The 23,073-nt window shown below is 35.6% G+C and overlaps 1 protein-coding gene across 1 annotated transcript in view; it reads right to left on the reverse strand.

The window, feature by feature from the left end:
• CA10 (carbonic anhydrase 10) overlaps positions 1-23,073 on the reverse strand; it is a 550,225-nt gene that overhangs the window by 24,145 nt on the left and 503,007 nt on the right. Inside the window, exon 5 of the mRNA XM_074261822.1 lies at positions 17,296-17,368. Within this exon, the coding sequence (XP_074117923.1) occupies positions 17,296-17,368 (73 nt within the window). The remainder of the gene's footprint in view (positions 1-17,295; positions 17,369-23,073) is intronic.

Raw genomic sequence — 23,073 nt, forward strand, 5'->3', positions numbered from 1 at the left:
ACTTGATAGTGGGTCTCACCGTTTCAGTTTTGAGTGATCCGCAATTTTAATTATTTGGAGGCTGTGGAATTCTATGACTTCCAGTCATACAATGTGACTGGAACAATACTGATGTTACAAAGATGGAACCTTGTTTCACAATGAAGCTTGGGGATATTTAGAAACCTGGTATTTAGTACCACTGTCTTTATCATATAATCTTGGATTATAGCTGGAAGAAACCTTAAATCTATTCCTCTGACTTTATCTTCTATCTAACTCTGGAAGAGAGAGTGGGACTGATCACATTGAGGAGCAATTCTGCTCATTTAGGTCCAGTGCATGCTCAAGTCAAGTCATCATCCCATTGATCATCTTTAAAAATGAAGGATGCACAACAACTTTTCTTCTACTTATGGATGTACATTGTACATTTTCCAACTTCTCTAGCTAGTGTGCCTATTTTTTAAAATGTTGTTTCCTTCATTAGGATTTGGGTTACTTGAAGGTAGAAGACCTATTTTTATCTTTCTTTGTATATCTAATGCTTAGCATGATATCTGTCATATATTTAATATTTAATAAATGTTTGTTGACTCACTGACTAATCTCCCTCCTTCTAATTTTTTTCCCTCTCCTGCATACATCTACCAAGTAGATAATCCTCCAATATAACCTGATCATTCCATTCCCTTTCTCACAAAGCTTCAGTAGTTCCCTATTGCTTATAGAATAAAATAAAAATTTCTGTTTGGCAATCTGGCTCCAGCCTATTTTTCCAGGCTGATCACATAAAATTCTTCCTTACAAACTCTGCAGTCTAACCAAAATAGCTTACTTCCTATATCTGATATTCCTGCCCTCATGCCTTTCCATTGGCTATTCCCCATGCTTGGAATGCACTCTACCTCTAGAAATTTCTAACTTCCTTCAAGGCTACAGCTCAAGTGCTATTTCCCTCTAGAGGTCTTTCCTAATTCCCTGAGTTGGTGCCTTTTCTATCATTGTGTATTTTATTCTGTGTATATCTTCTATGAAATATTCATTGGATAGTTTGTATCTTCTTTGTAAAATATAAACTCCTTGAGGTTACTTTTGTCTCTATGCCCAGCATTGTAATGTGGTAAACTCTTAATCAATGTTTGTTGACTAATTGATCATTTATGATTTAAGAAGAAGAGTTTGTAATCCCCATTCATTTATTTCTGTATGCCCTAGTTTTGAGTCACCATTAGCATGGAATTCCAGCTTTGAGCCGTACCTTTTTAATAAAGATAGTAGGTGGTCTGCCTGCTTTTCTTACAAGATTCCATAAATATATGAAGTTTGTCTAGTTATTGAAATTCTCAGCATGAAAGACACTTCAGCATTTTATTATACATCCTAGACAATGTCTTGTTAAAATGAAAATAGGTTTTAGCCAGGTTTTGATTAGTACAAATAAAGAATCCCCTGAAGTAGTTGCATTATTTGAAATTTCATCACACATTTCCATTGGGGGCTAGAGCTAATGACTATATTGTAAACAATTGCACTAATTGGAACGAATAAACTCTGGTAGATCTTTACAAAAAGAGGCAGCTAGTTAGCTTAGTGGATAGAGCACTGAATTTAGAGTTAGGAAGACCTGAAATTCAAATACAACCTCAGATACTTACTAGCTTTCTGGGCAAGTTGCTGCTTACCTCTGTTTGCCTTAATCCATTGGAGAAGAAAATGACAAACCACTACAGTATCTTTGCTAAGAAAACCCCAGGGACAGTATTGGTGTCCACAGAGTCAGAAAGAGACAGAATAAAACAATAGATCTTAAATGAGAAAAGTTTTGAGCATAATCTTGATGATGACTTATTGTCTGAGGAGTAACCTAGCTCAGTGAAGAAAAGTGATTATGAGAGACAGCATAGCACAACAAAAACAACAAAAATAACAGCGGCAGCAACAGCAACAGCAATAACAGCTGTGAATTCTGAGGACTTGGATTCAAATTTTATCTTGGATTCTTAGTATGTATATGACTTTTGGCAAACCAGTTAATCTCTTTTATCTCAATTTCCTCATATTAAGGTAAAAAAGTGAGTTGGGCTAGATGACCTTTGAGCTCTCTTCCAGCGCTATGTCCATTATTCTCAAAGGCATAGCTTATTTCCTCACTGAAATGCTGGCTACCAGCCACTCTGTCAGTGCAGGGCAGAGTAAGTTATGGCATCATGTTATTAAGTTTTCAGTGTATAGCAATAAAGGAAAGTCACAGATCTTTGGAAGGAACTATAATCAGAGGTATGATGATGTTAAAAAAAGCAAGAAGCTCTTTGGGCAAAATATACCCCTGACAAAATTTAAAATTTAATCTTCATTATTAACATTTTTCACTTTCTTATGTCAACAATTAGCCACACAGAAAACCAATCCCTGAATTATAATGTTTGCTGATTTCTGAGGTAAAAATGCTCACCCTGAAAATTTAACAATTTAACATATGAGCAGGTTTGACCTGGTTCTAGGGTGCCTCTGTAATAACTCACATTTATATGGTAATTTGTGAGTGTCATCACATAATGGCTGGGAGGCCAAGTTCAGAGCCAGGAAAATCTGGATTTAAGCCTGCCTCTAATACATACTAGCTGGATGATGACTAGACAAGCTACTTAACCACTTAACCTAAGCATTTCTTTGAGAAGTCAAATTATAGATAATATGCTCACTTACATTTGGTAGAGGGAGTTTCCACACTTGAAATTCTCACACTAATGAAATAATAGATCCATATCTATCTCCTTAAAGCCCAAAACAATTACATTAAAATGTGTATGCATATATACATACACATATATAAATACATATATAAAAGTAGATTGATATGTATGTATATCTACATACATACACATATCTACACAATACACATACATATTATATACATGTACATACATGTAGATATACATATATACATGTATACATATATGCAAAAACTTCCTTTAAACCATGTGAAGTTGGTGGTACAATATAGTGCCCATTGAAGTGATAGTGAAACTGAAATGTAGGTTAAATGACTTGCCTATAGACACATAACTAGTATTGTAGTTGTTAGTCCTCTTATTCTCAAAGAGGTCCAATGATATGAGGGTGATATCTTGATTTACTTGTTAATTAGATTTAAATGAAGCAGAGCTGTGTAAAATAATTAGCCTCAGTTTCTCTTCCATAGTCATAGAAGTCCAATGGCAAGATAAAAATCAAGATAGCTGAGGATGGTAGGAGACCTTGGCATTTCTAAATTAAGGTCTTTCCCAAGTGTCAATTTGTCTGAGACAAAGTCCATTTATTGACTAAAGACTAGGTAAGGATTGAGACATAAGATAGCCCAATTTACCAACACAAAAATATCAGTCTTGGAGGGAAGACCCTTAGAGTTTCCCATAGCTAGTAATAAGATTAAAACTCTGATGCATCTTCCTGAGTCCAAATTCATGATTCTTCTGTCATTCCCTTTTGCATGAATACTGAAGTACTAGATGAAGTAAGTCAAAATTAATTTATAAGTTGACCTAGTTTTCTTCTAACAGAGAATAGTTTTGGTAGAACTGTGGGAAACATATTTGTTGTTGTTGTTGTCTAGCCATTTTCAGTCATGCCCAAGTCTTTTTGACTCCTTTTGGGAGTTTTCCTGGCAAAGATACTAGAGTGGTTTGTCATTTCCTTCGCCAGCTCATTTTACATATGAGGAAACTGAGACAAATAGGGTTAAATGACCTGCCCAGGATCATACAACTAGTACATGTCTGAGGCAGAATTTGAACTCAGGTCTTCCTGACTTCAGGCCTGGCACTCTATCTATTGCAACACCTAGTTGCTAGGGTTCTGTTTCATTAGAATTATATATCTAGATCTAGAAGAACTTCAGAAATCCTCTATTCAAATTTCCTCCTTTTACAGATTAGATAGTTGAGGTCCAGAGAGACTAAGTGATTTACACAAAATTATACAGCTAGTTAAGTTTTAGAGGTAGATTTTGAACCCAGATCCTCTGGTACCTAAACCAATAATCCTTCCACTGTAGCACAGAGTCTTGGTAGGGAAGATAAGGAATTTGAATTTGAATGTCCTTTCCATTCAAGTGTTAACATTTTATGCCCCATCTATTTCAATAGACTTTCTAAATTCTAAGAGGACAAATCCCTTGTTGTTTGTTAATTGCTTATTATTACTAGCATATTTGTTTGTAGATAAATTGGTGATACAGCCTAACCTTAAAAAGAAAAAGATGTGTATACTCTTTATATTATTACATTGTGGCTTCTTGTCTAATCTGTGTATAGAGTAAATTTATTCCCAGTTCAGAGAACTTGATATATAATTTCCTCTGATAACAGAGGTCTAGATTTTTATTGTAGTTTTTGCTCTTCTGACCCATCCTTAGTCACATCTGTGATTTGTTTGAGACTGAATTCTTGGTCACAAGTATCACCTCCAATTACAATATTATTCCTGCAGGAAAACCGGATTTGTTTGATGACAGATTTTTCAGGGACAATTTGTAGCAAATAGTATCTTATGTTTAGGTGGCATTCTATAAAGTGATTTTCTTACACTAATCTATGAGGCAGAATAGTAAGAAAATGGGGATAATTGTGCTAGCACAATAGAGTAATATAAGTAGTGAAGGAGAGTTCAGTTTAGAGACCTGATGTCTGAGTCAAGAAAAGCACAGGGGTTTCCTAGGTTTAGAATCTCCATCAAGGCAAATTGTACCTCGACTGTACCTCTGAGTCATTCAGCACTGCCTAAAATAATGAGAATAAAATGATTTGCCATGAGTATTAGAGACAGTACTTGAAGCTAAGTCTTGGTAATAAAATAATAGAAGTTGTCTGAGTCAACCAATGACTCCACTTGAAATGACAAGATGGTATCTCTGATCTCTTGACCAAGTGAGAAAGAGCTTGGGCACAAGAATCAGGTTTTTGATTTGACCCTGCCAGTCACAATGTGAGACATTAAACAAATGACTTCATTTTTAGGACATGGGTTAGACCTGGAAGGTGATGCAGGTGCAGCCCCTTTGATATTCCTTGTTTGATCTCCAACTTCCTTTGAGCTAGTTTGGGTTTTCAGCCCCCATTCTAAAGATCTGAAATTCTTTTTTGGGGAGAGACTGAAGGAGATAACAACAGAGAATTCCTATCTTATTTACAACAACAAGAGAATTCCTGTCTTATTTACAACAACAAGAGAATTCCTGTCTTATTGACAAATATCTCCAGAACCTTTGGGATAACATCTCTGTGCAAACTTTGTTTAAAAAAAACTTTGTATAAAAGAAAGGTCTAAAAATGGAATCTTTGCACTTGGTGTATACCAGCCTAGTGCCTGCCAACTGGCGTCCCCTTGCTGCCTGTTTGATCTTCCTGAAGGCCAAATGCTTGTCTATTCCTTTACTATCAATAAAGACTTTGTTTCCATACATCATTGAGTAGCAAATTCATTTGCTAACCCTAAATGCGTGGTGGTTACTTTGGGAAGGAGAGAGAGATAATCAGATCCAGGAGAAAAGGGACTGATCCATCTCGGTTTAGAACCTCAGTTTACTCCTCATCAGAAGGGACTTGGAGGCTGTTGAACTGAAGTCCCTTCTTTTGCTGATGAGTTACAGAAAGGCAAAGTGATTTGCTCATTCATGTGGCTAGTGTCTGAGACAGAATTTGAACTCAGGTTTTCCTATCTTTATCCATTACACCACCTATAATTGCCCACTTTTCTGGTTCTCAGTGTCCTCACTTGAAAAAATTGGAGATAAGACTAGTGAAAACCTCCTGTTTGGGTTCTTTTCTTCTCAGCTCTGTTATTAATCTTTATTACTTTATGGTTTTGAAAGTTCAGTCAATTCCCACTGTTTAAAAATAAATATGAGCTGGATGAGAAAAAAAGTAAAAGGTAAAGAAAGTTTAAATGTCATTTCTAAGCCTGATAAGGCTGAAAAGTACCAGCAATGGTTATTATGAATTTGAACAAAATGGGGGAAAAAGAGGAACAATGACAATATTCAAATAGAATGATATTGTTTTCAATAATATTTTTAGAAGAAAGAACCAATTTCTTATTTTCATTCCTTCAGAAAATACAGTATGTGTGTGTGTGTGTGTGTGTGTGTGTGTGTGTGTGTGTGTGTGTGTGTGTGTGACTCTGACTCTTATGTATGTTAGGAGACTTCAGTTTCCAGTCTGGGTCTTACATTTGCTATTTAATCTTGAGCAAATTACTTTCCCTCTCTGGGCCTTAATTTAATCCCATAATAAAGGAAGGGGATGGACTAAGTGCTCACAGAGGAAATTTGCAGTTTCGGCATCTATGATTCTTTGAAACAAAAGCTTAATGATCCTTCACCTACCACCCTCCCCCTTTCTTTTTCACATCATTTCTTTGCAGTGACTCCCCTTTTCCCTACAACTGATTCTTCTGATTTAGATCAGCCTTCCTTACAGGTCATCCAACTGATTCACCTCTCCTAAATTGGTAATCTCTGAAGGACAATTGCAGCTTGTGATAGCTTGATCATCACAGATTCAGTTATAGTTCATGTGCCTAAATCTAAGTAAACCAATTAAATGGAGAGTCATATTGACATAGATGGTAATTAGAAGGATGATTATTTGCCTTACACAAAATAATCTTTGTCTTACAAAGTACTCATAATAGCATTTCCTTAAATAGGTAGTTCCATCACTACATTTGAATTATGATTTGATTTCTAAAAAAATTCAATTTACATAATTTTTTCCCTTTTAGGAAGCACACTTCTTGCATTAAAAATGAATTTAGCTCTTCATACTGTAGGTCATATTATCCAAGTTTCACCATTTAAGAACTATATGACCTTGGAAAAATTATTTGACCTTTTTGGAGCTTAGTTTTCTCAACAGTAAAAAAATAGGGGATACCATTCCAAGTAGAGGACAGTTCATGGTAAAGGCACATATTTTCAAATCTTCATTTTCCTGTTGAAAATGGCTTCTGTTAATCTAATCCTTCGCTAAACTATAGTCTGATGTTAGGACAGCTTCAGTCAGGAAGAAGGGGTTTTACAATAGGAATTGAGTTACAATGATGAATAAGATTCTTTAAAGCTTAGAAAAACCTAAGCCTGAACCTGCTATTTGGGACTATCTCTCTTAAAACAAAACAACAAAAAAGACCTCAGAAAACAACATAAAAAGACCTATTTCACTTTTCCCCTGATTTCTTTCCACTTCATAGATCACATGCAAGGCTTGAAGTTAGGAAAATCTGGGTTTACATACTACCTCTGATACTTATTAGCCTTATGCTCACTTAACTTTGCTGAGGGGCAGCTAATTGATGCAGTATGAGACATCATGTATGTAAAATTTTTCACAAATGTTAGCATGTTATATAATGTCATTTTACTATTAACTTATTCATATCTTGTTCAAAAGAGTTCATAAGAAATGATCTTGAAATAATTCACCATTTTTCATATTCTTTTATATTTAATGTGCTATGGATAATTATATAGGTTGAGAAATACAATTGCTTTTTGTAATTGAATAAAAGAATTAGAAAGGAAATTTGTCCATTGTGAATTCTCAGAAGTATCCCCTGGCATTTTTTGTTCAGGTCATTGGTATAGGTCAAAGCTTTTTAAACTGTGGGTCACAATCCCATATGGGGGTTGGTTGCATGACTGAATGTGGTAGTTGTCAAATAAGGATTTGTTTTTAGTAAGTGTTTGATATGTATAACCATTTTATGTACCTACATACCTGAGGTCGTGTAAAAATTTCTGGATGAAAAGAGATCATGAGTGGAAAAAGTTTAAGAGGCCCTTCTATAGGCAATTCCTTATGAGGGAATTGCTTCTATAAATGTAGGTTGGTCTACAATGAAGAATCTTTGAATTATCTGTAACACTGAGAGGTTAAATGATCTGTCCAAGGTTACAGACTGTGGTAAAAGGGGGCTTTCATTTGAATCTTTCTAAAACTGAATCCAGCTCTTTATCTCCTACCTCAGATTTCCTCATATTATCCTTATTCTATTATTCTCATTGCTGTTGCACTGGAAGGAATTGTAGGTACGACTTCAGAAGATATTGTTTCAAGTCTTGGCTTTGCCCCATCCTAAGTGAAAATCACAACTTTTCTGGCCCTCTACATTTTCCTTATTTATAAAGTGAGGGGCTTTTCCTCATGACAGTAGAATCCTAGATTTATACTTTAGGGATATATCTCCACTGAGGTATCCTTAGCTAAGGCCAAGTAAGAATGGACAATGGATGATCTATGAGGCATCTGTGAAATAGCATATGGTATCCTGTTTTGTGCTCATGCTTTCAATTGACACCATACATATTTATAGGACAATATATTTTAGGTTTATGGGAGAAATTTTAGAAGCTACTGCACCATTTTATTAAATGCTTTTGCTTGACTTCATTGGGTTTAGTTGTTGATTATTAAAGATAAGTGTATCATTGGCAATTCATGAGGTATAGTTTAACAAGTAAAGACACAAAAGGTATCTTTGAACCATAAGGTAACTGTTGCTCTCTGTAGGATGTAAACTGTTAGACTGGGTACAAGTTGGAGAGACATATCTTGAAGGAACACTATATTATTTAAGCTCCAGTTGATTTCTATTGCTTTTAGGATAAAAGTCAAAATGCTTTGTTTGATATTCAGAGCCTTTTATAACGTAGTACCCTTCTACCTTTCTAGTTTTATCATACCTTACTTTCCAATATATACTCTTTGATCCAGGATCTAGTGACACCACTGGTCTGCTGGCTTATTCCATGAGCAAGACATTACATCTCTAATTTCTGAGCTTTCTCTCTGGCTATCTCTCATGCTTGGAATACCTTCCCTGTTCTTTTCAAACTATTAACTTCCCTGAGTTACTTTAGTCTCAACAAAGTCTCTCAGACTCAACTGAGTCTCAACAAAAAATCCCCCTTCTACAGGAAGGCTTTCCTAAGCTTTTAAATTTCAGTGCCTTTCTTCTTTTAATTATTTTCCATTTTTCTTATATATAGCTTGCTCTGTCTCAGTTAATCAATTAATTAGTTAAATGAAGGTAGGGGCTATCCTTTACTTTGTATGTATCTCCAGCAATTAGTGCAATGTGGGGCATATAATATATGTTTAATAAATGTTTGTTGACAGGTAGAGTCAAGATAGTAGTGTAAAGGCAGGGAATCCCTTGAGCTCTCCCCAAATCCCTGCAAATATCTATAAATAATCACTCTGAACAAATTTTAGAGCATCATACCCCACAAAAAGACAGAATCAATTTTCCAGTCAAAGACAACTTAAAAGATCAGCAAGAAAGGCCTGTTGCATCAGGATGGGAAAGCAACACAGCATTGGCCCCAGCAAACCAGGAATAAGTCTTGTGAACTCTGAATTAGTGGGAGCATTGGTGGTTTCCACATCTCTCAGCCCACAGACACTAAAGGTGATTTGAAAGGTCAGCAGGAAAAGTGTCTTCCTAGAGTGAGAAAACCTTGTGAAACCAGGAGCAAGTATTTGGAGCCACTAAACCAGCAGTGGTGATAAGAACAGCAGTGACAGCAGCAACAGTAGTAGCAGCAGTGGCTTCTAGAGGGGTCATCCTACAGAAGGTGGAGGGATCAAATAGCAATTGGTCAGGAAGAGGCCTCTTTACTAGCACTAGGACTCTTATGTTTTGTCTACATTTAGATTCAGGATGTTGTTCTGGCTCACAGTTTCAGGATAAGGAGGGAGCATTATCATACTAGAACTTAGAGTCAGAGTGGATCAGGATCCATCTCATAGTTCCAGAACAAGAGGAATGCTTGTGGTCTCTCATAAACCATATTATAGGCCAGGAGAGTAGTAAATATACTTCTTGGATCATATCACCTTGGGGAACAACTAAAAACTTACAGGTCCCTAAAAAGATCTTTGAAAATAGCTGTACCAGATTCCTGAATCTTGGAACTTTGCACTCTCTATCCTGGAAACAGAGCTCTATTTTAATAAAGAGTTAAAAACTGAGTAATAGGATGGGAAAAGGAGCAAACAACAGAAAAATATTCTGACCATAGTCACTTTGGCGACAAGGAAGATCAAAACTTGTACTCAGAAGAACAAAGTGAAAGCTCTTACACATCCAAAGCTTCCCAGAAAAAATAAGAATTAATCTCAAGACATGAAAGAGCTCAATAAGGATTTTGAAAATCAAATAAGAGAGGTAGAGGAAAAATTGGAAAGAGAAATAAGAGTGATGCAAAAGGAACAAAAAGCTAATGAGATAAAGAATACCTTAAAAAGCAAAATTGGCCAAATGGAAAAAAAGGTATAAAAGCTCACTAAAGAAAATAATTCTCTCTAAAATTAGATTTGATCAAATGGAAGCTAATGACTTTATGAAAAATTAAGAAACAATAAAACAAAACCAAAAGAATGAAACAATAGAAAATGTGAAATATCTCACTGGATAAGGAACTAGAAAATAGATCCAGGAGAAAGAATTTAAAAATTATTGAAATGCCTGAAAGCCATAATAAAAAAGAGCCTAGGCATGATCTTTCAAGATATTATTGAGGAAGAGTAAATCATAGAGTGAAATAGAAATGCAAAGAATTCACCAAATGCCTTCTGAAAGAAATTCTAAGATGAAAACTCCCAGAAATATTATAGCTAAATTCTGTAACTCTCAGGTCAAGGAGAAAATATTGCAAGCATTCAGAAAGAACCAATATAAGTGTGGTGGATACCCATAGTTGGGATAACACAAGATTTAGCAGCTTCTACATTAAAGGATTAGAAGGTTTGGAATATGATATTCCAGAGAGCAAATGAGTTGAAATTACAACTAAGAATTATTTATGCAGCAAAATTGAATATAATCCTCTGGGGGAAAAGGTACATAATCAATGAAATAGAAGATTTTAAAGCATTTGTGATGAAAAGACCAGAGCTGAATAGGAAATGTGACTTTCAAATACAGGTCTTAGGAGAAATATAAGGGGGTAATAAGGAAAGGAAAATCATAAGGGACTTGATAAGATTAACCTGTTTATATTTTACATGGGCAGATGATACTTGTAATTCATAAGAACTTTCTCATTATTAGGGTAGTAAAAAGGAGTTTATATAAATAGAGTGCACAGATGTGAGTTGAATATGAAAGGACAATATCTAAAAAAAATTTGAGCGGTGAGAGAGGCATGTACTGGAAGAAAGGGAGGCGAGGTGGAATGAAGTAAATTATATATCACAAAAGACAAAAAAAAGCTTTTAAAGTAGAGGGATAGAAGGGATTGAGAGGGAATGAATGAATCTTACTTTAATCAGAATTGCCTCAAAGAGAAAATAACTTCAATATGGGTTTAAAAATACATCTTACCAGGAGGAAAAAGGGATATGAGAAGGGGGGAGAGGGATAGAAAAGAGGACATATTGAAGAAAGGGGTCCTCAGAAGCAAAACACTTGAGGAAGGACAGAATGAAAGGAGAGAGAGAGAGAGAGAATATAATAAATGGGGAAATACAGTCAGTTATAGTAACTGTGAAAAGAATTTTGAAGCAAATTTCTCTGATGAAGGTCTTATTTCTTAAATGAATAGGGAACTGAGTCAAATTTATAAGAAACAAAAGTCATTCCCTAAACAATAAATGATTAAAAGAACAGTTATAGATGAATTTACCCAGCTATTTATAGCCATGTGAAAAATATTCTCACTATTGATTGGAGAAATACAAATTAAAATAATTCTGAGATACTATCTTATACCTATTAGATTGGCTAGTGGGCCAGAAAAGCAAAATAGCAAATATTGGAGAGATTGTCAGAAAAAAACGAGATATTAATTCATTGTTGATGGAATTGTGAACTGATTCAACAATTCTGTAAAGCAATTTGGAACTATTCCCAAAAGACTATACAATTATGCATATTCTTTGACCTAATAATATAACTATTAGGCATGTAACCCCAAAAGAGATTTAAAAAAGGAAAAGGACCTAGATGTACAAACATATTTCTAGTAGCTCTTTTCTCAGGGCAAAGAATTGAGGAGATGCTCATCATTTGGGAAATGGCTGAGTAAATTGTGGTATCTATTTATGATAGAAATTTCTATGGGAAATTAGAAACAAAATGCTCTCAGAAAAACCCTAGAGTGTTCTCTATGAGCTCATGCAAAGCGAAACGTATCATGTGTAACGTAATAGCAATGTTGTGGAATGATCATCTGTGAATGACTTTGCTAATCTCAGCAATACAATGATCAAAGACTACTCTATAGGACTTATGATAAAAATGCTATTCATGCCCAGAGAAAGAACTGATTGGTTCTAATACAGATTGAAACATACTTTTTTTAAACTTTATTTTTCTTAAGGGTTTTTTTGGGAGGGATAGAAGCTTTATTTATTTATTTGTAACATGACTGTTGAGAAAATAGTTTGCATAACTTCATATATGCTTTCACAATTGGGGCTGGGGAGGGAGAAAGGATGAAAATCTGGAACTCAAAGTTTAAAAAACAAATGTTAAAATTAGTTTTACATGTAACTGGGAAAATAAAATATTAAGTGAAGGGGAAAATACTAATGTCTATTGATTAATTGGAAAATGCTGTTGATCTCCCATATACATTTAGTGGCATCTTATATTGAAATCTTCATGTGTGCCAATTGATAAATAACTGGATGTAACCAAATGACATCATTTCCTTCTTTAAGAATGAAGCTTTGGATGCATTTGATAGTGATGATGATAATTAGAATTTACATAGTACTTTATAAATATTATCTCATTTGATTCTCACAACAACCCTGGTAGGTAAATACTATTTTTAATCCCCATTTTATGATTGAGGAAACTAAGGAAGGTAGAGGTTATATGACTTGTCCAGGATCATATAACAATTAAGTGCTTGAGACTGGATTTGAACACATCTCTTTCAGATACTAGACCCAGCTCTCTATCCACCTACATGCCAGATGTCCAAATAAAGCAAATAATTTCATGTTAAATAACTTGTTTTATAAATGGCAACATGGTATATCCTCAGAATAGCCCAGTAAACCTATACCTTCCATCTCCTGGATATATTCAAGATAACTGTCTTATTTTTATTACCTAGAAATTCACAAATATCTTTCAGACTTCATTATACATGAAACCTTAGGAGCATTCTCTATAAGGCAAGAGGGAGGGTTTGAACCTCTCATGAGTAAATAATATTCTTAAATAGTAGCTTCCTATACATAACATAGTTTTGGCTATTGGCTTTTTTGTTTTAAACATTGTCATTATCCCTGCTGCAAATCTTTCCTGGAATATGAGAAAGGTTGCTGTACCTAGAATGATTACACTTTATTGCCTGTACATTGGAACACAAAATAGTAGTTGTTCTGGAGTCCCCAGTTACCTTTAACCCTAAGGGGCAGGAACTGGGATGGAGTTAGCTTATTTTGTAACATACTCCAGATGGTGCCATTCATTGCTAAGTTAGATTCTAGCTATTTCTCTTTCTGCTCTTCCCTGAGCCTTTAGTTATACTCACTCTAGAATTATAATTAGATATAGGAATCTCTTAGTGTAACACCTTGTAGTTTACAAAATCCTTTTACATATAACCAGTCATTTGATTCTAATAATTTCCCCATAAGCCAAACAGGGAGGACTAAATATTACTATTTTGAAGAAATAGAGAATCTGACAGTTAAAATGATCTATTCAAGGCTGTGGTTTGGCAAATAATAGCTAGCATTTATAAATACTTTAAAGTTCAAAAAGTGCTTTTGCAAATGTTACCTTTTCCCTAAGAGATTAGTGTGAATATTATCTCCATTTTACAGATGGGAGAACTGAGGCTGGGAGTTGCCCAAGATCACAGGGTTAGTAAGTGTCTGAAGTAAGATTTGAATTCAGGTCACCCTGACTCTAAGTCCTATGCTCTATTTTCTGTGCCACCAAATTGTAAATAAGAAAGCTAAGACTAGAAACATTCGATCTAATACCCTTTCCTAAGAAATAACAAACTCAATATTTTTACTGATGATTAATTATAATAAAGGCAGTGAGATAGATCTATATAGCAGTGGACCTCATTGGGAAGCGGATAATCAGAAGTACTTCACCTTAATTGAGTCATACTTTGTGTCTCCCTCAGGGTCTTAGTATAAGACTCAGCAAACAGTTGATACTTAATTAGTTCATGACAAATGAATGACTAAATAAATTAAAATGAAAGAATTTGAGTTTTTGAATTACCATGCTATAGTATATAGCACAAAACTTAATAAAATCCTCTCCCCTCCCATTTCTTCATTCTCCATTTCTCCACACTCCCCTATTTCTCCTTCCCCAACTGCATGAAGGCAGTGTTCCTCATGGATATCTAAAATAGATGGAGTTAAAACTTAATGAAAGGTCCTGCTGAGTCTTTCATCTTTAACAGTCACACCACTTAATAGTAATTATAACAGTGCTTAGAAAAGGAAGAACTATCCAGATAACATTGACTTGGTGGTTGGCAATCTGTTAGATTATGTATTGGAGCTTTTTATGTAATTTCACAGCTTTTCACAATCTCTAAACTACAAATTCACAATTATCTGAAGACATTTTATTTAATTTTCATGCTTTTTTAATCAAAAAGTTAAAATATAATAATCTTTTATGGGAGGTTATAAAATATGCTATTTACATAAGAGGCAGAAAAATCCCCCTCAGCTGACTATGCTTTATGTATAGTTAGAGAGGATAGCATAAGAATACTGATGAGGAAAGAATAGAGTTATTATCTGAACAACCTGATTTTTTGCCTAAATGGTGCCTATCTACATTGTACTTCATAGATCAGTCTTCTGCGCTGAAGCATGAAAGGGAGGAAGAAAGAAAAGGAGATAGTCTTCCATGGGTTCTACAAATGGACCCTGAAAACCTTTACCTCTAAGGCTTACAGGTAAAAATAATTTCCACAGAGAGGAGTAAGGATGGTGGGAGCTCTCTAGCTATAACCAAGTCAAGCCAATAAACCTTTATTAAGCTCCTACTGTATGCCAGACTGTGCTAAAGAGCTGACAGCAAATACTATAGGAGATAATAAGATAAGGATAGCCTTTCATGGTCTTAAAAAGCATACACATTTGGGGCAGCTAGATGAATAGAGCACCAGCCCTGAAGTCAGGAAGGCCTGAGTTTAAATCTGTCCTCAGACATTTAACACTTCCTAGCTGTGTGACCCTGGGTCACAATCCCAATTGCCTCAGCTAAAAAAAATAACAATAAATAAAAATACACATACCAATGAAAATGAAAGGCAGAAAAGTTAGGAAGTTGTGAAATTCATAGTCCTGCAAGGAAATCTGATTTGGAGTCAAATGGCCTGGGTTCAAATCCATTGGCAAATCACTGAATCTTTCTGAGTCTCAGTTCCCTTCTCTGTAAAAGAAGATTAGGCTAAAGACTTCCTGAGATCCTTTTTTGACTCTAAATTTATTCTATGATCTTGTTATTGAAACGTGCAATCTGATTTGGATGTTGTCTTAAGTAAATCCCCCAAACTCTCTTAACAAACTACATTTCTACCTCATAGTTCAGTAGTCTTGATGTTGGATATCGACTCTGGATTATCCATAAATACTTCTGGTTCCTTTCTTCTTTAAGACTTCCTACCTGTAGCCTTTGCCACATTCTCTGTGAGATGAGCTAGCTTGGTAAATTTTGTGGGAAGCCATGACCTGGAGTAGAACCCAACCAGTTGCATAAGAAGAAGACATTTTCTTGTCTCCTTTAATTAAGGTCAGATACCAAGCTATATGTTTAGAGGTAGTCCAACTCCTCTCTACCAAAAGATGAGGAAAATGAGGACCAAGTGACTTTCCTAAGTTATCACAACAAGCAGAGCCAAGATTCAAATTCAGGTTCTCTGATTCCAAAATCAGTTCTCTTTTCATTACCTTGATGGTCTGATTTATAAATTTACAATGTTACAGTCAGAGGAGAAGGAATGAAATCAACATTTATTAGAAGCCTACTATATGCTAAGCACTCTTAAATTATCTTAATTGATTCTCATAACAAAACTGGGAGGTAGTTGCTGTTATTATCTCTACTTTACAGGTAAGGAAACTGAGGCAAACAGAAATAAATGCTCTGTCCAAGATCATACAACTAGTAAGTGTCTGAGATTGGATTTGAACTCCAGGTCTTCTTTACTTCAGGACCAGCATTTTATCCACAGTGTCCCCTAGCTGCCTCTAGAAGGGACCTAAGGGAATTTTAATGTTCAGTGCTCTTTTCACTATGCTACAAATTCCTGTGAGCTTAAAAAATACTTTCACAAAATAATAATAGTGATAACAAAAGCTGACATCTATAGAACACTTACAGGTTTTCAACACATTTTTAGGTTTCATTTTATTTGATCATTGTAATAACCCTGCTGAATAGGTATGGCAGATAAAATCACATGCGAATTAACAAAGTACATATTTGGAGTCAGAACAATTATATCCCAGATCTGTCACTACTTGGGTATTCTTTCTTCTACTAGAAGTTTCTAGTAGATACACTTGTCCTTCAAACCTCACCCCCCTCAGAGCTATGTAAATTTGTAAAGCTTTCTCAACTTTCTCAGCTTTCTAGGTTGTTGTGAGATCAAGTACATAAACCACTTTTCTTCCTTTCTCTGGGACTGTGAGGTGAAGCAACAGGATGCTTTCATCCTTTGTCTTCAGAGTAATTGGAGAGGAAAACATTTGGGTAGATTACTGTGGCTAAGAGAGGTCATGTAGTCAGGAAAAGAAGCCTCCTCTATGTGTATACACTTGAGCTAAGTTTCAGGGACATACACAAGAATCTCTGAGAGGATTTCTCATACTTAGAGAAAGAAACCCAGTCCCATTGCAATCACATGAAGATGTCTGGGTTCTGTCCATGGTACTTGCTTACCACTGTTCAAAGTGGTACTTTGTGGTATTTGTACATTAATCTATGGGACCTGGAATGCTGGCCAAGCAATGTCATTGAACTTGTCAGGCAACACATAGTTCTCCAGCACTTTACCACACCCCAAAGTAATGATGACCATCATCATTATCATAATTATCATACCAGATGGGCATGGGTGAAAACAATGCCCTGGTGACTTTTGATCTTTATAAGCTATCCCTTGGCAATCTGATTTATCACAATGATTTCTAATGGAATTCAAAGCTCAATTAGCTGCAAGAAGCCTTTGGAAACGTTCTGCCTTCAGATAAGAAAACTCAAGACATTCAGAATGGTTGTCATTAAAGGACCTGAAACCGGACTTACTTTTATACGTTATTCTTGTGATGGTGTCTCTGTTTAGCATTCGATTAAGAAATGGATTTGATGAATCAGAAACCTAGGGATGGAGGAAAAACACAATTAATAACTTAATCTTGATTGTCACAAGATAAGTATCTGCAATGAGAACATTTATTTAGGGGGAGAGAACAAGGAAAGAAGGAGGTTTTAGAGATGAACCCTGATACATCTGGAATTCACTGGTAGATGAAGGAAGTAGATCTCTTAGTAGTTACAGGGAAGAAAGATAATGGAACCCTGACATAAGAGACACATTGTTATCAGGAATGAGCATCCATCACATCCAGTCCACTAGAACAAGATGTCCCTCAATTCAGCACAATTCAATTCAACCATTTATTAAATATCTATTACATGCAAAGCTTTCAAGGATGTCAAGCTGTTCACTGATGCAAAAGCCCCTTTCTTTAGCATTCATTTTTTCCTGGTGAGAGTATATGGCTATGGATCATAGAATATCTGTGACTCAGAAAAATCACAATTGCCAATTGTCCTAAAAGGCAATGGGAATGATGCACCTAGCTTTTCTGTCAATACATATTAAATGCTCTTCTGTGTGCTCTTTGTTTCAAATTGGCCTATTAGTTTTTCCTGAAGTCAGTGCTCCATTTCCTACTTTTGTGCCTATTGTACTTGTTATTCCCCATGTGTAGAATTCCCTTCCACCAGAGAAGGGAATTCCTTCAAAGGAATTGAAATGCAGCTTCCTTCAAAATATAGCTCAGCAGTTATTTCCTATAGTTGATCTTTCCTGATCCCTCAGTTGCTAGCACTCTCCATTTCTTAATTTGTACAAGTCGTGCTTTATGAATCTGAATAGGTTTTATTCTCTGCTTGAAGTACATTTTTATAATTTTGGTCTTTATGTCCCAAATTCCTATTACAATGCCTGGCACACAGAATCAGAGCTATAGAGCTCAGAGGTCATTTAATTCAAACCCCTTATTCTATAGATGATGAACCTGAGGTCCAGTGCATTGTTTAAATGGATCTAAGTAGTAAATTCCAACCAATTGTTAATAATAAATAACACACATGTAAAATGATGTAAAAATCGCCTGCAAGATAAGTGAACCTAAAAAAGGCTGTAGAATGGTTGTGGAATAAAAATGGCTGACAGATGTATGACCTGAGAGTTGTATTGATACCCACAAAATATCAAAACAGCCAAAGGGAAGTTTTTAGGGTGTTTGGCCTATCTTCTATATGTGGAAAAGATTTATAGAAAGACATAAGAATCATGCAGATATAAAGGGCTTATAGTTTATAGTTAAGGATAAAACCACAGATCCACTGAACTATAGGCAAGTCACTGGAGAGGAGATATTATAATGGGGAGATATGAAGATGGCCTTAGGCATCGTTTCTGCCTTCAAGGAGTATACAGTTTACCTCTAACCTAGTTATGGGTCACTTTCTCTGACAATAGTGCCATCAAGGGGTTTCACAGCAAAATAGACAGCTCTACTTTTTAGTGAACACAGGGAAGTTATATTTTGAGGTTCCTGTTACTTCTGTTTCATGTCCACAGGTTGTGTGATATTCCCTTTTTACTTTGGTGAACAGAACAAGGCTGCTGTGTCTATTGCTAGGTTTGAGATGCTTAAAGATAGAACACTGTCATTCATGGAATGTCAGGAACTCAGTTATCAAACATTTATTGAGCCCTTTTTATGTGTCAGGTACCATGTTGGTGATACAGAGAGAGAGGTTTTCTTTAAAAAAGAAAAACAAGCAAACTTGTCCCTCTCCTGAAGAAGCTCACATTCTAATGGGAGATACAATATGAAAATAACCAGATACATACTTATTAGATAAGTAGATGAGAGAAATCCGAAGGGGGAGGCATAAGTAGCTAAGGGACTAGTAAAGGTCTCCTGTAGAAGGTTAGATATGAACTGAGTCTTGAATGAATACAAGGAAACCAAAGAGGTGGAGATAAGGTGCAAGAAAACCAGGAAATAGGATGGGTTAGATCATGAAGAGCTTTAAATACTGAACAGAGGACTTGGCTGGACAGACACTTTTGAATGTGGCTCTCCTGACATGTAGGTAACTCTTCCTCACTGCACTGGCTTCTCTATTCCATTATATGTTTCTATTTTGGATTCATCTACCTTAAAAATGGATCCATCTTAAGGATTGCGGATGTCACAGTATGAATTCACTAGGTAATTTTGAGTTTAGAAATGTCACTGATTGATTATGTTCCTTCTGTTTCTCTTTGAGGCACACTGTGTGAGTGTGTGTGTGTGTGTGTGTGTGTGTGTGTGTGTGTGTGTGTGTGTGTATGTTTGTTGCTTTTACTGGCAGTATGGTATGCTGTATGGGTCCTGAACTTGATGTCAGGAAGAACTGTGTTAAAGACACTATCTCATGCTCTTATTTTGTGTATCCCTGTGTATTTAAGTTTTCCTGTCTCAATTTCCTCATTTATGAAATGAGGGCACCAGATACAATGGCCTCCAAGCTTCTTTCTATCTCTAATACACAATCCTATGACAAAAAGACAATTTTGGGACATTTGGCAGAGGTAGATTTCTGCCCACCTGAGAAATGCATGCATCCAACTCAGGTTCTTTTCAGAGACATATGAGCACAGAATCAAATGTCACTTCCCTTATAGGTTGCCCTTCAGCTATTTGAAAGGCATTTCATAGATTACTTTCTGAACTAGGTTTCTTAACCTATGGTTTATAAATTTGCTTTAAAATTTTTCATAAATATTTCAATATAATTTATATCTTGTAAACTTGTATATATAATTTAACATATTTAAAAGAACATTATTTTGATTCCCCAGATAGCCAAAGGAATCTATGATTAAAAAAATTAAGAATTTACCTCAATGCAATCCTAAGAAAGAGAGAGAAATAAAAATATTATTTATGATTCATGATAAATATGCTGTGGTTCCACAAAGACACTTTGGACTACTGTATGCTGAATATCTAGTTACCATTATACCTTTGGGTTGAGAGCTTTATAAACTGATTAAGAACAAGGGAATAAATTTCAAAAGTTCCCAGAGAAAACTTGTGAATTTTAGTATGTTGGTGACAAGCATCAACAAGAGGCTAAAATATGTATTTGGTGTGAGATTAAATGGCAACTAAATGGTATGTGATTAGAATCAAATTTAAATTTCCTTTGGTCATTAGGAGAGGTATTTGGGAAGATGGAGAGAGTAAAGCAGGGGTTAGTGGAATATTCATAAATGAAGTTCACAGATAAGCACATCCTTCATTTTATTCCAACCTTTCCAACTTTCTACCATTAAACTTTTGTCTAGAGTTCCAAGTCATGAGCAGTTAACTTTATAGGCTTAACTTTCTCCATAATCTTCCAATTTTATAAGACTTTCAGTTCAATGCTCTTAGACAGTTTCTATGAACATGTATCCTAACAATTACTCCCACAGGTGTATTGGCTATAGCTGCTATAGAATTAGTAAGGAAAGTTCTTGCCATCAAAGACCATGACACTGTGTAATTATTAAACATTATGATGTTTTAATTTTTTTACCTTAAGGACCACAGGACCATTTAATTTAACTTCAATCTAACTAACTGAAACATTCCGTATGTGGTTGTTTTCCCTCTTAGAATGTGGGCTTCTCTTAGATTTTTGTCCCTAAGATTTAGAGCAATGCTTTGCATGCTGTAGATGTTAATAGATTATTTCTTCATTCATTTATCTGGCTTATATAAAGGTGACTGCTTTTCAATACATACTTACATTTTTTACCCTTAGAAAGATATCTCACTTTAGTAATACAACCTATTTTCAACTTTTAGTATTACTTAGATAAATGAGATCTACTTGTTCTAAGAAAATATCTGCAGGTTATTATCCTGGAATACTCTTTCTCCTTTCTGATTACTCTTAGACCTGCCTTAGAGTAATGGACCCTATGCTTCATTAATATTGTACATAGTTCCATTAAAAGACTTTTAAAATCTGTTATCATCTCCTTTATATTTCCAAGATAATGATTAATACCCCATAGGTATTAGTAATAATGCAATAACTTTTCTTTTTTTTTAAATTTTTCCCCAAAGCAATTGGGACTAAGTGACTTGGCCAAGGTCATGTAGTTAATAAGTGTGGTGCTAAAGTTGTATTTGAACTCAAGTCCTCCTGTCTCTGGGACAGATGCTCTATCCACTGCACCATCTAGCTGTCCCCTAAAAAGGCAATAGTTAATAGCAATAACAAAAAATATTTATAGCGTTGTCTCTATTTCTCCCCCACTTTTTGGTAAAATCAGGACTATGATTTCATTGGCATAGGAAATCTCAGTGTGAAAACTTTCTCTAACAAATGAAAGATTGGAATTTAAAAATTTTTATGAACCATCGAGGGCACTGATGGATTAAGTGATTTGTCTGGTTCACACAATATATATCAGAGACAGAATATGAACCTCGGTCTTCTGGACATTGAAGCCAGTCCTCTAACCACGATGTTTCTGGAGGCTACTTGTAATTACATTAAATTAGTAAATATTACTCTTTTTCTATTTGGATAATTTACAGCCTAGAAAAGTGGCCCCTTAATAAGTGGGAATTGAACAGGCTTGATGATGACAAGAAGGGTCAGTAGTATGCTCTGGTTGGACCTGATGTATGCAGCTAATTCAGAGATTAACCCTGGAAGAGCAAGTGAGGCGGTGAGCTTCATTCTGGCCAATTAGAAAGAGGAGCAAGTACTCTTGATCTTTTGATTTCCAGTAGCTATCTGTGCCAGGGAACAAGTTCTTTGTACCAATCAACATATAAGCTGCTAGAAGGCCCATTACAGTAACCTGGGGGTGTGGTAGAAGAAAATGGCCTATAGGGGAGGAAAAGCATGTTTCTGCAAACACATTTCCTCTTTGCTTGTTAAATACATCAGCAATTTGGCAAGCAAAAATGCTGTATTCTAAGCTGATCAATCACTATAAGCCATAGTGAGTATCCAGATTACAGACGTGACTTTTACTAACCAGGGCTCTAAACCAGGGAGGTTGAAGCCATAACCTGTGCCAAGAAACCTCAAATAAAGGAACCAGCAGGGATAACTCATGTTAATATGTAAGAGTTGGCCATTCTCTCCATCCCTTGTCTTTCCAATTGCACAGGGAGCACAAGTGGATGTCTAAATTTTTGGCTGTGGGAGAGGTTTCTAAAATAGGTTAAAAGAAACAAAAGACAGCTGCCCCCTTTTGTAAAGGATAGTGTTACCAGATAAGAAGGTTCTCCGAACAAGGAAGAATCCACTGATTAAGTTCATGAAATGGCTTTCCATGGCTTAGTTAGGGGCTAAACTGGTATTATAAGAATTTGCCTGTATTTGCTAGCATTTGGGAATATTTAAATCTGATTTTCTTTCTCTCTGATCTGCTTTTTTTCAAAGGCCCTGAGGATTATGGTTCTGGAGAAAGAAAAGTCACAGAGGAAGTAGCTGGAATTAAAATCCAAGGCCTCTGACTTCAGCTTTAGTGCTATTCTCATAATACTATCCTGCCCAGATCAAATCAATGACAGCAGAGACCACAGAATCCAACTTCCTCATTTTACAGATTGGGGAAACTGAGTCCCAGGAAGGTTGTGACTTGAGGTTATATAGGTAGTATCATAGGTAGGATTTGAGGATATGAGTGTCCACTCACTCCATATAGCTAGTGATTTCCCCACAATGTTATGCAGCAATTTAGGATGGGAGATGATACTGGTAATTTCAGAGGTCTGGAAGAAGGTA

The sequence above is a fragment of the Sminthopsis crassicaudata genome, chromosome 4 (genome assembly GCF_048593235.1).
Source record: "Sminthopsis crassicaudata isolate SCR6 chromosome 4, ASM4859323v1, whole genome shotgun sequence".
Classification (NCBI taxonomy): Eukaryota; Metazoa; Chordata; class Mammalia; order Dasyuromorphia; family Dasyuridae; genus Sminthopsis; species Sminthopsis crassicaudata.